Below are 15974 nucleotides of genomic sequence, written 5' to 3'. Positions count from 1 at the left end.
CAGGGGCACACCGTCGCTGGCATTGAGAAAACCCAAATTGTTGAGACGAGAGCGGCGCGCGCACCAGCCGTGACTGGCACGGTCCCCCCCACCACCACGCCTGCATGGTTTATTTGATCGCATCTCTTGTCCTGGAGGAAAAAATACCGCCGCGTTGGCTGTGATGAGCGAGCTGCAGGTGAGTGCGGTGGGCGAAAATGTTCACTAGAATAGTATTCTTGGGTTTTTTTCGGTAAAGTCACGTAGGTAAAAAATTTTAATTTAATACAAGTAAAATAAAATAAACAATCACGACGTTTCGGAAACGTCGTGATTTTTTTATTTTGTTTTATTTTACTTTTATTAATTTAATTTTTTTACCTACGTGACTTTACCGAAAAAACCTAAGAATATGAATCCTTGCAGTCACGAAAGCTTCAAATCTACACTTGAATAGTATATAACAAATCGGCTTTCGCGACAAATATTCGTAATAAAGGTTTTTTTTTTATCTTAGATAACGTGTTCTAACCCAAGTACCTTGATTATGATTACTAATATTTATTTTAAAAAAAGTGAAGAAAATAAAAACATGTATTCCAGAGATGCACGTGTCTATTTGAAATTCTTGCAAGAGCAAGACAACCCCATGTGTTAGAGAATGGCCTGCGGGATGGGATGTAGAGCTGCTTCGGAAATCTTGAGTGACCTCTTCAATCCACACTATAAGTGGGGGAGGGGGGGCGTTCCTTTCCACGTCAGAATCAGAATCTGTATTTATACTGGAGGAATCCGATGAGCTGTACATCTCGTTTCCACAGATGTCCAGCACTTACCCGCTACCACAGAGGAATGTCCATTGCACGGCGGTGAACCTGATGTAATTTAGCCAGACGAAGTGAAAAATCAAGCTTAACACAACGGCTTTTTCTCCAGCCATTGGTGACAGGGCTGAGATCATGAACACGCTACGTTTGAGAAACGAGGTTTCATCCCGGGTTGTGGCTACTACTTTGACTTGCAGATTCTCAACATTGGCAGCTCAAAGTTCCCACCCTGGAGCAGGGGTTGACAATCGTAATCACAACCAAGAGCATTTTTTTTCGAATTCTAAACAAACCCTTCTAATTCAAGACCAGCAATGCACGTGGTTAACGACGTCACGACGCAGTCATCAGAGCCACATGCGGCTCCGGAGAGCCGTAGGTTGCCGGACCCCCTTGCCCTAGAGGCACCTGGAACACCTCTACAGTTGTATTTCTCCAAAGCGTTCGCGGCTCTGGGTGTTTATTATGCATGTGGTTTGTCTCTTGCCTTTTACGCTGCGCTTGATTGCCACCAGCACCTTCTGTGGGTAGAGCAAAAAAAACAGGCACGCACACGAGTGACTCTTGCATATAAATACCGTGAAATGCCTGTGAATTTTCACACGTGAAGTCCAGCTAAAAACACATTCCTGCGGAGGGAGCTGGTAGGAACGTTGGGTTGCTCGGTCAATGGCCAGAGTCAACGGCGGCGTGGTGTATTCCGCAAATATGGCCGACTGAGGGCGGGCACAAGCTGGCGTGAGTAGGTTAAACGTTGAGTTTTATAAGGGCACCACGGGGTGACCAGCCCCTCCCCACCCAGCCCCACCCCTCCCACCCCCCACCCAGACCCACCCTCCCCACCCAGCCCCTCCCCCACCTAGCCTCTCCCCACCCTCCCCACCCAGCCCCTCCCAGCCCCTCCCCACCCTCCCCACCCAGCCCCTCCCAGCCCCTCCCCACCCTCCCCCATCCAGCCTCTCCCCACCCAGCCCCTCCCCACCCTCCCCTCTCCATCCAGCCCCACCCCTCCCATTTTTGGATGCACGACGGACGGACACAATACTCCCCTGTGGGCTGGTGTCACCAGGAGGTTCCTACCAGTAAAACCTTATTTGTCTCCCCCATGTGGCTGTATTTTTCCTAATTTTAATAAAGCTATTCTCCCCTCTCTCAACTAAAAATAATAATACAGGATTGGGAAGATGAGCTTAGAAAAAAAATATAAAAATCACCGTAACTATTCATTCATTATTTTGTTTACGCGTCTAAAAAAAATCAAGATATATTCAACCTCTCGGGAGTAAATGGATTTTTTTCTTAATCTGCCGTCAATCAAGACACGAAGCTTTGAGAGGCTCCCGTTGGATTGAGTTACAAAAAGCAAGCTTATTGACGCTGCGTTGAGAAACGGTGTTCTATCCCAGTGCTGTTCAGAGCCCCATTGCTAAGTCCACTGCTGGCATTGCCAAGTACAGCTCTCAAAGTACATAAATAACTGCCACCCTGAGCTAAAAAGCCCCAGTGCAGTCGCTCAACTTCAAATGACACATTCTGAAAGGTTACGTTCCAGTCGGCTGTTGACGTTAGATTTTTTTTTTAAGACTCGAGTTTATTATGCGCTGCCCTGAATTTAAAGCCCCCCCCATCTCTGCTAGAAATAATAAAACGTTGGCTATTTATTACCCGTAAAAAAAAAAGTTGTAATTTTTTTATATTTTTGTTGTTGCCGATGCTTCGGGGACATCTTGAATGCCAGCTCGTGTCGGCGAGCCAAACTGAGTGTGTGTGAATTTGTGTCTGTGTCTCTGCGTGTTTAACTGCCCGTACGTGTGCATTTATGTGAATCTGTGTCTTTGTATTCAGTCAGGGGAGCGGGTGTGCAGGGGTTAGCGCGCTGCGCTACGATCCTGGCGACCCGAGTTCGATTCCCGCTCACGGCCATCACCAGTCACAGTATTATCTGAATCGGTCTTGGGCATCCCCTCGTTCGACTCAGCCTCAAATGAGTGTCTGATGTGGCGTGTCAACATCGCCACTGGGAAGACAAAGGCGGTTGGGCGTGGTGCTGGCCACCCACCCTGTTCTGTACCGTTCCAGCTTTAATAGGTGCTCGTTAAAAACACTTGCTCCAACAGTCTGGTAAGGCTATATGGGGTATGTTTGTCTTTGTATTCAGTAAGATGTCGTGTTGCCCACACCATCCCCACGCGTGCCGTGCCCGTGTGTCAGTGTCGGATTGCCAATGCTGCATGAAATAAGCGGATAATGTATCGTTTTGTTCGGGAAGATTTCGTGGGATCAGATTGTTCGGCGAATAAAACGTTTTGGTGGAAAAGCGTATCGGGATTCTACTTGTTCTGTCGTTTTGAACAGTCGCAAACACAGCCACCGTTCTACACATGCCACGGGGCTGGCCTGCGTGGGAGCACAAAGACGAATCCAGTTGTTGCCCCGTGAAGTAAACACAAAGTCAGATTAGAAACATCCCGACTTTGGAAACAAACGAGCAGCAAGATTTTTTTTGTTAGTTTAACACCGTAGGCTGTCGTGACCAATATCCACGGTGCAGGTGTTTTGGGTTAGATCGCGTAAATATTACCAGAACCGCTTTCATATTTGATAGGCTCAATAGGGAGGCTGGGTGCTGTTCAAAATGAAGCTTACTCGTGTCTAGAGTTAGACTACTTCGATTGTTTTGCTGCTATAAATGTCCACATGATAAGCCACTTCGTTGAGCTATAATTTGTGGCCAGGTCGCATCTGAAAAAACAAGTTAATACCTCGGTGGGCTTTGTCTAATAGCATGGGCTTGGTTTAGTTGTATTTGTTTGGGTGATTTGTTTACCTTTCTTGTACTTTGCACTATCATCGTGTTTTGTTGTTGTTGTTGTAACGTTACCTGCCCCTACTGGACATCTGTGAAAAAGAGCTTTATAGCTCATCGGATTCCTCAGGTCTAAATACATATTCTGTTTTAAAATAACCGACTAACAGGTAGCTGTCAATCGGTTAGTGCGGTAATCTCTAATGACGGTTTTCCTTAACGAGGGTCGAAGAGGACTTTTAAATACCTATCAATGGCGGGTAATGAAGACAAAGATCCCCCATATAGCCTTGAACAGACTGTTGGGGCAAGTGCTGTTCGCGAGTAGCACCTATGAAGGCAAGCACGGCACACGAGGGGGTGGGTGGCCACGCCCGGCCGCCTTTGTCTCCCCAGTGCCGATGTTGACACTACACCAGGCGCTCATTTAAGGCTGAGTCGACTAAGGGGAGGCCCAGGGCCGGTTCCGATATTAATCACTGATATTGGTCGTGAGCGGGATAGAACTCGGGTCGCTGGGTTCGTTGTGCAGTACGCTAACCACTGCGCCATCACAGAGGTCATTGGTGGGCAATTAGATTATCATCAGACAAACACCTCCGCCACCTCGATTCGCCCTCGGAATTATTCCATGAGTACTGCAAAAACCGACAGGCAGCTGGTACGATAAAACATAAGACCTGTATGCACATTTGCAGATGTCAGTACAGGTCTTTTTTGCTCTGCCTTTGTGTCCCCACTTTTGGGCTGCTGATTTTTGTTGTTGTATCCGTGCGGCTGGTTCTGGTTTTCAACAGAGGAATTCCCGAATAGCTTCGTTCATATTGGACTGATCTTTCCGTGAGTTATTATTGTGTCCTCCCACCCCACCCACCCCCGTTACGAACAGACAGACATAGCTAATACGCAAAGGCTTTCAATCTTAGTTTGGGAAACGTTTCAAATGGCAATCGAGTCCTCGGTGTTTCGAGCGCTGTGTGCTTTGGCTTTGAATGAGAGTCACCCCCATAGCTCCCCCTCCCCTGCTCCCCGCTGTGCGTCCCCACACTCACTCTGCTCTCGGCCGACCCCCAGGCATCCCTTGAGCTCGGGCAGCGAGAGCGCCTTGTTGCCGTTGAGGTCGCAGTACTCCATGAACTTGCGGCCGCACCGCTGCGGCTTGGGCCTTCTCTTGAGGAAGCGGCGTAGGGGCCTCATCTCCTTGCGGCCCACGACGCCGCGCCCGCTGCGATCCAGCTGCGTGAAGAACCAGCGGACCGCGCGCTCCTCCAGCGTCTGGCTCGGGTCGGGTTCCTCCATCCTGCGCGTCGCAGAGACACGTGTACCCACGAAGCTGTGAGTCACGAGCAACGTGCACAGGCAAACGGCCACCGCGAATCGGCATTATTGGCCAAGTTTAAAAATCAACCCCCCCCCCCCCCACACACACACACATCTGAATTCCCTGACAATAAATCACATCGGTACAAAGGACCCCCGAATGTCTACTGAGTTAGCGGGGGTGGTGACGGGGTGGGTAGGGGGGGGGGATCCCCTGTGGCAAAGCTGGGCTGGGTAGCTGGGTGGGTGGGGGGGCCACGGTTGGTTTTGGTTCACTCGAAACCGTTGCTCGGCTTCAACTTTGCCCCCCGGGTGATTAACGATCGGCGAAGTCCCCGCGCGTGTATTGGTTTGGCCCCGCGGCGGTGAGTTTGGGAGGGCTCTCACTTTATCCCCGGGGAGGATTCCGCCGCCTTCACGGCCTTGACCATGTCGGTGATGAGCGCGTCCAGCAGAGACGTGATGAACTGCGCTTTCTTCCCACCGGGACACCCTGGCATAAAGCAGAGGTCATTTAAAAAAAAAAAGAAACACGCACAAAAAGTCCCACCAGTGTCAGTAAACTACCCTTGATTCATAGCGTGTCTATATTTTATCTCCTGTTTACTCTGCAATTGTCCGATGATGATGAAATTTAGCGGGGGTGTGCGTTTTTTTTTCTTTCTGCACGAGACCGATAGCTCGTCGGCACCATGTTGCGTGCTTTGACGATTGCGTCTTTACCGTGGGATTCCTCTCAGGTGATGTGCCTCGGCTGATCCGATCATCTCGGTTCACTTTTACTGGCTGCGGTCAGGGTTGCGATTTCCGCATGGAAAATGCGGAAGGAGGGTTCAAATTTTCCCGCATTTTTGCTAAAGTCAACCGCAAACGGTGGAAAGACTACTCCTATGACCGCGCGCTTTTAACAACACGTTAATGCGTTCTATTGGAAAGGATACATCATGTACATGTGCTCGTAATCACGGCTCCGCTTTTGAATAAAGTATGTGGTTCTTGTGCGGAAATGCGGAAATCATATATTCATTCCAATCAGTAACTCAAAGCCCTACGTGATGCTGGGCCTTGCATGTATCCTTTCCAATAGAACGCATTACCGTGTTGTTAAAAGCGCGCGGTCATAGGAGTAGTCTTTCCACCGTTTGCGGTTGACTTTAGCAAAAATGCGGGAAAATTTGAACCCTCCTTCCGCATTTTCCATGCGGAAATCGCAACCCTGGCTGCGGTGGGCAACCACGACTCGCAGCAGATGCGACAAGCTCCTGCTGGGCTGCGTTGTGGGCAGTAGAGGGCAGCGCGGTGAAATCCATTGTTGTACTGTACTTCTACGCCGTATGTTCAAACAACCCGTACGTCCGATGCAGCATGGGGTTGGGGGGGAAGTCTATCCAGCAGTTGATTAACAAAGGGTTGTAAAATATCATTATTCTTAACAAAAATCTCAACACATTGTGTTAATTGTGCTCGTGCACCACTGCCCATGCAGCAGCAGCATAACCAAATCATAACAATAATTATAATTGTTAGGTGAACCAGGTGCACGTGAGTTTCTATCATCCTCGACAAGAAGGAGCATAAACCATCGCGCGAATTCCGGTCATCCTCGCAGCAGCTTTTGGCGAACCATCGAGCAAAGACGGTCACTGCATTACGCGCTTTCAGATGCGCTTCATGAGCATATTAGCAAGCCACTGCAGCTATGCACTTTTAAATCAAGATTGAAAACTCATTTATTTATAAATGCTTTTGGTGTTTATTTTGTTGTCCTTCTGCCGCACCTCCGATTAGCACGGCTGGATACGTACGGTGCGAAAGAAGTTCAACATCAAACTATTTAAATTATTATAATTTTTTACCAGGTAAGACACACTGAGCTTTCTACCTCTTTTTCAGAAGCGACCCGACCACAAATGATAGCTCAATGAAGTGGCTTATGTGGAAATGTTTAGCAGCCAAATAATTAAAACGCATGTTTCTTAATGTGGAGGGAAAACCAGAGAGCCCGGAGAAAAATCCATGCCACCACGGGGAGAGAAAAAACTCCAAATATACAGCAGCAGGCGTCAGGGTAGGGGTCGAACCCACGACCTCCTGCATACCAGACGAGGGAGTTAACATCTCGCCACCGCGGCACCCAAAACATACAAACGTGCACCGATTCATTCTGAAATGTAACTGTGTTTTTTGGAGCAGAAGTATGTGGGGAGAGAAGAAACGAAACAACAATACTGCGGTTCTTCTTGTTCGATGATGGCGCGCTCCCTTCTCACGCGGCAACAGCTAGGAGATGCTTCAAGGCTCCCCGTGGATCAACAGTGCCCCTCCTTAACACAAACCGGGCTTCTTTTCTGCGATAAATAATGATTTAGGGTGGAAACGCCTTTTCCTCCCCTCCGTTGGAATTTCTCAGCGGCTATAATAAGTCGACGCACGAGTTGACACGACACACCTTGGAATGCGGCTCCCTGTAAACAAGGCTGCTGATGTCTCAGCTGACTCCCCTATATAAGTGCATGGCAGGTAGGCAGCCAGTATTTTCGCACCTCTGATTCGCACGGTTGGCTACGTACGGCAGGAAAGAAGTGCAACATGCCTGCATACTCGGAAGAGATAATGGGCCGAGTCTAACCACCAACCAGAAGTTGAACTTGCTACCTCCGGATCGCGAGCCGCTCCCTCTACCACTGAGCTGCCTGGCCGAATCAAGATTGGTTGTCTGATGGGGGAGACTTGCCCCTGCCATAGGTATGTGGCATTTCTGCCACCGGCTCAGGGTTACGTCTCAGCAATGTTTGTGGCTAAATTTTGACTTAAAACTTCCGTGACTGCAGGAATTCATATTCTTTGGTTCTTTTGGTGAAGTCACGTAGATAGAAAATTAATAAAAAATAAAGTGAATAAAAAAACACTAATGTAGACTGTAGCCTGGTTCATAACCGGAGTGAGTGTACTGGCAATCTCTAATGTGGACTGTAGCCTGGTTATTAAGTTTGGTGAGTGTACTGGCAGTCTATAATGTAGACTATAGCAATGGTATTAAGCTGGGTGAGTGTACTGGCAGTCTATAATGTAGACTGTAGTCTGGTTCTTAACCTTGGTGAGTGTACAGGCAGTGTATAATGTAGACTGTAACCAGGATACAGTCCACATTAGAGATTCCCAGTACACTCACTGCGATTAAGAACCAGGCTACAGTCTACATTAGTGTTTTTTTTTTATTGTTTTATAATTTTATTCATTTTATTATAATTTTTCTATCTACGTGACTTTATCCAAAGAACCAAGGAAAAATGCGTGTGGCTACTGTGTGAAAAGAGCTGGAAGTTGAAGAATTTTATTTTCGGAAGTTTTTAACAATTGCCCTCCGTCGCGATTCCGTTAACTGTCACCACTCGATGTGGCAGTCCCATTCAAGGAGTATTTTTTGTTTCTGCTGCGGTGAATGTAGCGGCCTCTCCTGGTGAAATGGATGGCGTGAGCTAAATTATATACAATAAATATATTTCTAACACGCATATAACAATGCATGTGTGGCTAGATAACAAATCAATTTTAATTGCCAAAGCGATGCGTCGCTAATCCCCGAGTTTTTGCAATTCCGAAATGCTGCCCTGTGATTGCCGCCGGTGAGAAAGCCCTCCGTTTAACCAAAGCCCAGCTAGACGTTTCTTCTCCGTTGTCTGTTCATCTGCAATACCAGGCTATGTGTATCAAGTGCCGACATTAGTTTGTGGCCAGGTCGCTTCTGAAAAAAAGCAACATTAGCTCAGTAGGACCTCCCTGGTAAAATAAAATAAAAAAAACGTAATTATCTTATTTTATTTAACCAGTTGAGAACTCCAGAGTCCTGGATAGTCTCATTTCGCCACCACCACCATCATCATCGTCGTCACCATCAGGCATTGCCACACAGCAGGGGCCATCAACTGGTGGACTGACGTGGCCTGCGGAGGCTCTCGGCGTGGCCCGTAGCGCTGTGGCCCGCAGAGAGATGAGGCGCGCAGGAGCAGAGAGATGCAGATTGGTGAGGTGAAGCAAAGATAACCGAGAGAGAAATGAGAGGCATGGAGATAGGAGACACAGAAGCTGGTGGATACACAGCAGCTACATGCAGCCATGAGGATCATCTCAGGGATGCTGAAGAGCAACACCGCTGCCGTGGCTTCTGATCCGCACAAATATCGCTCCTCAGCAGCTCCGCTGCGATGCCGCGCATGTGAAGGAGCACCGCAAGGCCATCAGAAATCCAAACAAGGACATCTCCTTCTTGGTTCTTTCGGTAAAGTCACGTAGAAGAGAAATAATAAAATAATAAAAATAAAACATAATAAAATAATTCTCACGACGTTTTGGCCACAACTCAAGCAGCCGTCCTCAGGTGAAGAACAGGTCTGTCGGAAAGACAGCGTCATTCAGACGACATTCCGACAGACCTGTTCTTCACCTGAGGACGGCTGCTTGCGTTGTGGCCAAAACGTCGTGAGAATTATTTTATTATGTTTTATTTTTATTATTTTATTATTTCGCTTCTACGTGACTTTACCGAAAGAACCAAGAAGATGAATCCATGCAGTCACGAAAGCTTTAAATCGAAATTTAAGGAACATCTCCATGCCACCACCGCACAAGTGTCTCAAATCCAGAAAGCCTTTCTGGCAATATGCCAAGAGCATCCATGACGGCGACAAGATCACCGAAGCACGATGGAGGGAAGCCTGGGCAAACAGCAACCCGCTGTGGAAATCCATCATCAGCCATCCCGCAATCCTCCAACCTGGATCTGACCTACCGAGGAAGATCTGGAACTCCTTGAATCGGATCCGGACACTCCATGGAAGATGTGGGGACGCTTTCTCCAAAAATGGAAAATGAACGAGAGTCCAGCTTGTGACTGTGGTGGTGCAACATCTCAGACCGTGCAACACGTCGTGAACGACTGCCCAATCAGACCATTCAACGGCGATCTGAAGCAAGTCCATGCGGCTACTCCTGAAGCAGTCGAATTGATATCAAAATCTCGGCATCTGTTTGTAATCCGTTGCAATCCCCCAAAATGCATCACTAAAGAAGAAGAGACACAAGATTCGTGATCTCGCCTGCAGACGTTCTGACGTCACGTCGTCGTGCCTCAACAAGTGGCGTACGACCAATTGTCGTACGACCAAAACTCAACGGTTACATGTGAATACAATTTATCTATCGTCCAAATCCATCTGTTGACTCAATTACTATGTTGCATCACTGAATCCTTCCGGTGTCGTGTGACTAACTCCATCGGGGGTTGCACCACTGACTCCGTCTGGACGCGTGCGGTGGCGATGCTGCCCCCCTCCCCCCACCCCTCTGACCTGCGAGGTCCCTCTTGTCGTAAGGATCCTCTTGCACGGCACCTCTTGACCTCGCGTTGGGGTCGCACTTTGGGGTTTGATACCTGCTGGAGGACAGAGAACGCTCGCCTTAGAATCCTACACACGGGCCGTGCGTTCAAGGATCACAAGGCCCACAGGGTTGAGCCACGGTGGAGCCATGGGCCATGGTGGAGCCACGGGTTGAGCCATGGTGGAGCCATGGTGGAGCCATGATGGAGCCATGGTGGAGCCACGGCAGCGCCTGTGTGCACGCTCTGATATCGGCCAAGGCCCCGTGGACACGTGAGGTGGCCAGGCGGGCGGCGTGAGTGAGTGAGTGAGGAGCGTGCGGAGGGCGTGCCTGGTGGAGGATCCCGGGATGGGCCGCCCCGTGTCGACGAGCACGCACCAGCAGTATCCCGTCGTCTGGTAGCACTGCACGGGCTGGTAGAGCCCCCCTCCACCGGCGGCACACTCCGGCACGAACGCACCCTCGCGCGGGTGCTGCCTGTCCTCCTCCAGCACCGACTGACGCTCCTCCTCGCACGAGCGCGACTTGTCTGGCCGCGGAAGAGACGGGCGGATGAGGCGAGAGAAGGGGGGGGGGCTGGTGGCTGGCTCGTGAGAGGTCGGAGCCGCGCCGAGCTGCCGGCATCTGCTGAGATCACCGCGGTGGCTAGGAGATGTCAACTGCCTCGTCTGGTATACAAGAGGTCGTGGGTTCGATCCCGATCCTGATGTTACCTGGATATTTGTAATTTGCCTGTTCTCCCCATGGCCAAATGGATTTTTCTCTGGATCCTCCGGTCTTTCCCTCCACGTTTAGAAATGTTATTTTAGAGTATTTGGCTGCAAAAAATTTGCACGTGATAAGCCACTTCGTTGAGCTATCAGGTCGCTTTTGAAAACAATCTATCGAGCTCAGTGGGCCTTACCTGGTTTTATAAAAAGTTAGTTTTTAGCAAACAGCAAGTGACAAATTGTTATGGTTTTGAGGCATGATGGTTCGAGACAATAATTGATTCGTTATTGTATATTGTGGTGATCGTAGCAGTGCCTCTAGTGGCGGCACTGGAGTCCTGTCCAGCCAAGTTCATCGTATTCAAAATTAATTGATTCTTACATCGTGCGCAATTTAATTGATTCATTAATTTCAGTGTCTGTCGTGCCAGCCTAATCAGATCAACGACGATCAGGTAACAATGCTTAAAGCATCATCAGCTGTGCGCCGCTAGTCGAACAGACGACACCAGAGCGGATGAAGCGGGTCGTGTTCTTGGGGGCCACGCTTGAGAAGATTTGCAGCAGCGTTCGAAGCGCTGTTCACGAGTGGCACAGAGGCCGCAACTCCACTACTCGCCGTGTCGTCGTGAGTGCGTTCACAATTCACGGCACGATCCATCATTATGTGCCCACGGAATTTTTCTGCATACCGTAGCTACGAGTTGAAAGCGATATAAATATTCATATTTACTGACTGCGTACGCTTAATAACTCTTGGATTCATGTCGTGTCTGACGACGTCAAGGAGCATTAACCATCATGCGAACTCTGCTCATCTTCGCAGAAACGACTTTTGGTTAACCATCGAACAAAGACGGTCACCTCCTCCCACGCTATCAGATGCACTTCTGCGCCCATCTGGAACGCTCTTCACTCTGATATTAGGCAGCCACTGGAGCTATGCACTTTAAAATCTCGATTGAAAACGAATTTCTTTAGAACTGCTTTTTGTGTTTAGTTTGTTGTCCTTCCCCCGCACCTACAATTAGCATGGTTGGCTGTGTACGGTGCGAAAGAAGTTCAACATACCGTACATACAAACCAAATCCCAACACATTGTGACCTGAAGGTTAACACATTCCTGCGGAGGGAGCTAATAGGAACGTTGGGTTGCTCGGTCTTGGCCAGGGTCAACGGTGGCGTGGTGTATTCCGCAAATATGCCCGACTGTGAGGGCGGGCACAAACCGGCGTGAGTAGGTTAAACGTTGAGTTTTATAAGGGCACCACGGGGTGACCAGCCCCTCCCCACCCAACCCCCCCCAAGTCCCACCCTCCCCATCCAGCCCCTCCCCACCCTCCCTACCCAGCCCCTCCCCACCCTCCCCACCCAGCCCCACCCCTCTCATTTTTGGATGCACGACGGACGGACGGACACAATAATCCCCTGTGGGCTGGTGGAACCAGGAGGTTCCTACCAGTATAAACACTGTATTGTTCAAGGGAAACGTTGCATCTTTTTCTAGTTGTTTGGCTAATTATTTTATTTTAGAGCGTGGGAGGAAATTGTGAGTATCATGAGGAATCCACGCGCACGAGGGGATGGCAAGATGATGATGATAGAGAGTGCAACAGACCCCTTAATCCACGCTCCTGCACCGTCTTCAATGTGTGACGAGCTGCAACTGGTAGCCCTGTATACTTCAGGCTGCAAATATTTCAACCCTGCCGTCATTAGCAAACACTGGGCGCGTTGTGTTTTTTTTTACTTGTTTAATAAAAAAAAAGAAAAATTTAGCTAACGTCCTTCTAAGTTAAAACAAAACCTGGTGACCACTGTCGGAATGTGGAATTTCCACCCAATGACTCAGACCTGGCAGATGGAGATGTGCGTGAATGCGATGATTGTGTGTGGGGAGCAGTGGCGCAGTGGTGAGCGTGCCGCACTACAAATCCAGAGGAACGAGTTCGATAACCACTCGGGGATAACACCAGGACAGCGTCTTCTTGGTTCTTTCGGTAAAGTCACGTAGAAGGGAAATAATAAAATAATAAAAATCTAAAAAATTTCTCACGACGTTTCGGCCACAACGCAAGCAGCCGTCCTCAGGTGAAGAACAGGTCTGTCGGAAAGACAGCGTCTGAAATGGGCACCACCAGGCTTGGCAGCGTATATTTAAGCTGGGTTGGAGGGGGGAAGGGGCGCCTTGACAAATGAATTTGCATATCAAGAGGAATTTAGCATATTTATGGGAAATGCAGATTTGGGATTAGTCACTACTTGTGGAATGCGTAGGAGGTGGGGGGGGGGGGTTCAAAGTCATATTATGCAGTATGCAGAATTAGCAGCATCATAGGGAGGGAGTATGGTAAGCAGTAATAGAGGGAAGGAATTTTAATAGTAAGGAGCTGCAGCAGCTGCGAGAATTATTTTATTATTTTATTATGTTTTATTTTTATTATTTTATTATTTCCCTTCTACGTGACTTTACCGAACGAACCAAAAAGATGAATCTCTGCAGTCACGAAAGCTTTCAATCGAAACCAGGACAGTGTTTAAACATTAGCACTTGGGAAACAAGGCGGCCAGGTGTAGTTCTGGCCACCCACCTCCCTCGTGTGCTCAGGTGGCCTTCATAGGTGTTCGCTAACAGGACTTGCCCCCAAGAGTCCGTTAAGGCTACAGGGGGATCTTCGCATTTGTGTTCATTCGTTCGTTTCTCCATCCGCTTGTCCTGGTGAGGGCCGCGTCGGCAGCGTGTTGAGTTGGGCGGTCCAGACCTCCCTGGCGACAGACTTTTGCCTCTTCCTGGAGAATCTCCGGACATTCCCAGGCCAGCTGAGCGACGTAGTCCCACCAGCGTGGTCCTGGGCCGGCCCCGGGGTCTTCGCCCAGTGGGACGTTGCTGCTGCTGCTGCTGCCCGGTAGAGTTCCAGGGGGAGTCTATCTTCTCGATCTGGAGGAGCAGTGGCTCGACTCTGAGGCTCTCCCGGATTACCGAGCTCCTCACCCGATCACGGAGAGTGGTGAGCCCGACAACCCTGCGGAGAAACCTCATTTCGGCCCCTTGTACCCGCGGTTTCATCCTTTCGGTCATTACCCAAAGCTCATCATCATAGGTGCACGAGCTTTGGGTGGTGATGCAGTACAGCGCCCGCATCACTGCGGACGCCACGCCGATCCAGCAGGTGTTGATCAGTTGACAGCTCTGCCCCTCTCTTCAACCGAGTGTTCAGAACAGACGGCCTTAGGTCCGATCAAGCAACTATTAAGTCAATCATTAACCTTCAGCCCAAGGTGCTCTGGTTCCAAGTACACTTACGAGCATCCTTGTGTTCGAACACGGTGTTTGTTGTTGACATTCCGTGACTAGCGCAGAATTCCAATAACATCTCACCTTTCGGGTTCAGATCAGGGGGCCCATTCCTCCCAATCACGCCTCTCCAGGTATCTACATCGTTTCCCACGTGAGCATTGAAGTCGCCCAGTAAGACTGTGGAGTCTTGTAGGCAGCACTCTATTGAGCACTGCACCCACCGTCTCCAACACGGCCGAATACTCTGAACTGCTATTTGGTGCATAAGCAATAGACAACAGTCAGAGTTTTCCTTTCTGAGACCCGAAGTCTCATTGCGGCGACCCTGGGACAAACTCCAACTGAACAGCTCCCAGCCCAGGGGCTTGTGAGCATCCCCACACCCGCCCAAGGGCCTCTCACCAGGGGTTAGTCTGGAATAGGAGACGGCCGATAAGTTTGGTTCTAGTGCCAATGCTGTGTGTGGAGGTGAGGCCAACTTTGTCTAGTCGATACCATTCCACCTCCTCCACCAGCTCCGGCTCCTTGCCCCCCCAGTGACGTAACATTCCACATCCCAATACCGAGTGTCCATCGCCAAGGTCCACTCCGTCTGAGACCATCACTCTCCCTGCCATACTGGCATCGCACCCACCACTCACTCTTCGTCCTGCGGATGGTTGGCACGTGTGTGTGCGCATGATTGAATGTTTGATTGCACGCATGCATGTGTTCCCCACAAAGACAATGATCTCTCCATACAGCCGACTTGAACTGTAGGGACAAGCGGTGTTAGCGAGCACCCATTCAGCACCACACCCAGCTGCTCGCTCTTGTTTCCCAAAACCGCACCTGGTATTGATTTAAAGCCGTGTTGATCTCGGGGAGAGCTGGGACCAGTTGAGATCTCACTCACCACTCGTGTTAGCCACGGGGCACCAAGTGGCTGGCTTTCAGAGCAACCACCCGCTAAGACGACCGCTGGCGAGGTGCGATTTCTTTTCCCGGCCACACTACTCCCTCCTCGGAGTTGCATGCGCCGGCCTCAAGAAATTGTCGCCTGCCACATCAGCCGCAACAACAACAACAGCAGCAGCAGTAGAGTCTGCGCGTCTACGCTGCACGAGCAGATCATCTCTCCGTCGTCTTTGCGTTTGTTGCACCGCTCGCGACAGCGGCACGGGTGGGATCCGTCTCCGTTTGAAGGGAAGCGGCTTCCCGCACGCCACCCAGTCTCGGGCGAGCACAGGGGCAGTGGCAAGGAAAGCTTAGACTCCGTCCGGAATCTCCGCATCGGCGCACAGCCGCCGCCGGCACCTTCTGTTTGAGGCTGGGGGGGGAGGTTTTTGTTTTGTTTCTCCATGGAACAGAGGAGGCGCTGTGCTCCGGCTTGCTTTGCGCACAATCGCGGGGTAGATTTTCTGGAAAGATCCCCCGCCACCCCCCCATTAGGATAATTTGAGGGCCATTACCCATGGAGACTAAAGTGCCCCCGCCACCGTTTTAAAGCTCAAAGTGTTGTTTATTCTCTTTATCGGACGCACTAAAAGCCCGTTTAGTTTTTTTACTTTGACTTTACATCGCCGGGCCCATACGCTTCATCAAATAACAGTTGGGAACAAAAAAATAAAGTTTGAAAAGGTTATCAGCCCTCCCCCGCCCCCTCCCCCCGCTAT

The 15974-nt window shown here is 49.8% G+C and overlaps 1 protein-coding gene across 5 annotated transcripts in view; it reads right to left on the bottom strand.

The window, feature by feature from the left end:
- Positions 1–15974, bottom strand: part of LOC133342381 (SPARC-related modular calcium-binding protein 1-like) — a 68920-nt gene that overhangs the window by 5790 nt on the left and 47156 nt on the right. For 3 of the 5 annotated variants that reach the window (XM_061551510.1, XM_061551513.1, XM_061551512.1), the window contains exons 8-12: positions 10642–10840; positions 10281–10366; positions 5320–5425; positions 4665–4912; positions 1294–1327 (exon numbers count right to left, since the gene is read on the bottom strand). In XM_061551510.1, the coding sequence (XP_061407494.1) occupies positions 1294–1327; positions 4665–4912; positions 5320–5425; positions 10281–10366; positions 10642–10840 (673 nt within the window). The remainder of the gene's footprint in view (positions 1–1293; positions 1328–4664; positions 4913–5319; positions 5426–10280; positions 10367–10641; positions 10841–15974) is intronic. The other 2 variants (XM_061551511.1, XM_061551516.1) reach the window with 2 other exon arrangements.

This window comes from Lethenteron reissneri, chromosome 14 (genome assembly GCF_015708825.2).
Source record: "Lethenteron reissneri isolate LAM-NWPU_2019-01 chromosome 14, ASM1570882v1, whole genome shotgun sequence".
In the NCBI taxonomy this organism is placed as follows: Eukaryota; Metazoa; Chordata; class Hyperoartia; order Petromyzontiformes; family Petromyzontidae; genus Lethenteron; species Lethenteron reissneri.
The sequence above is the reverse complement of the archived record's forward strand: the minus strand, read 5'-3'. Positions and strand labels throughout refer to the sequence as shown.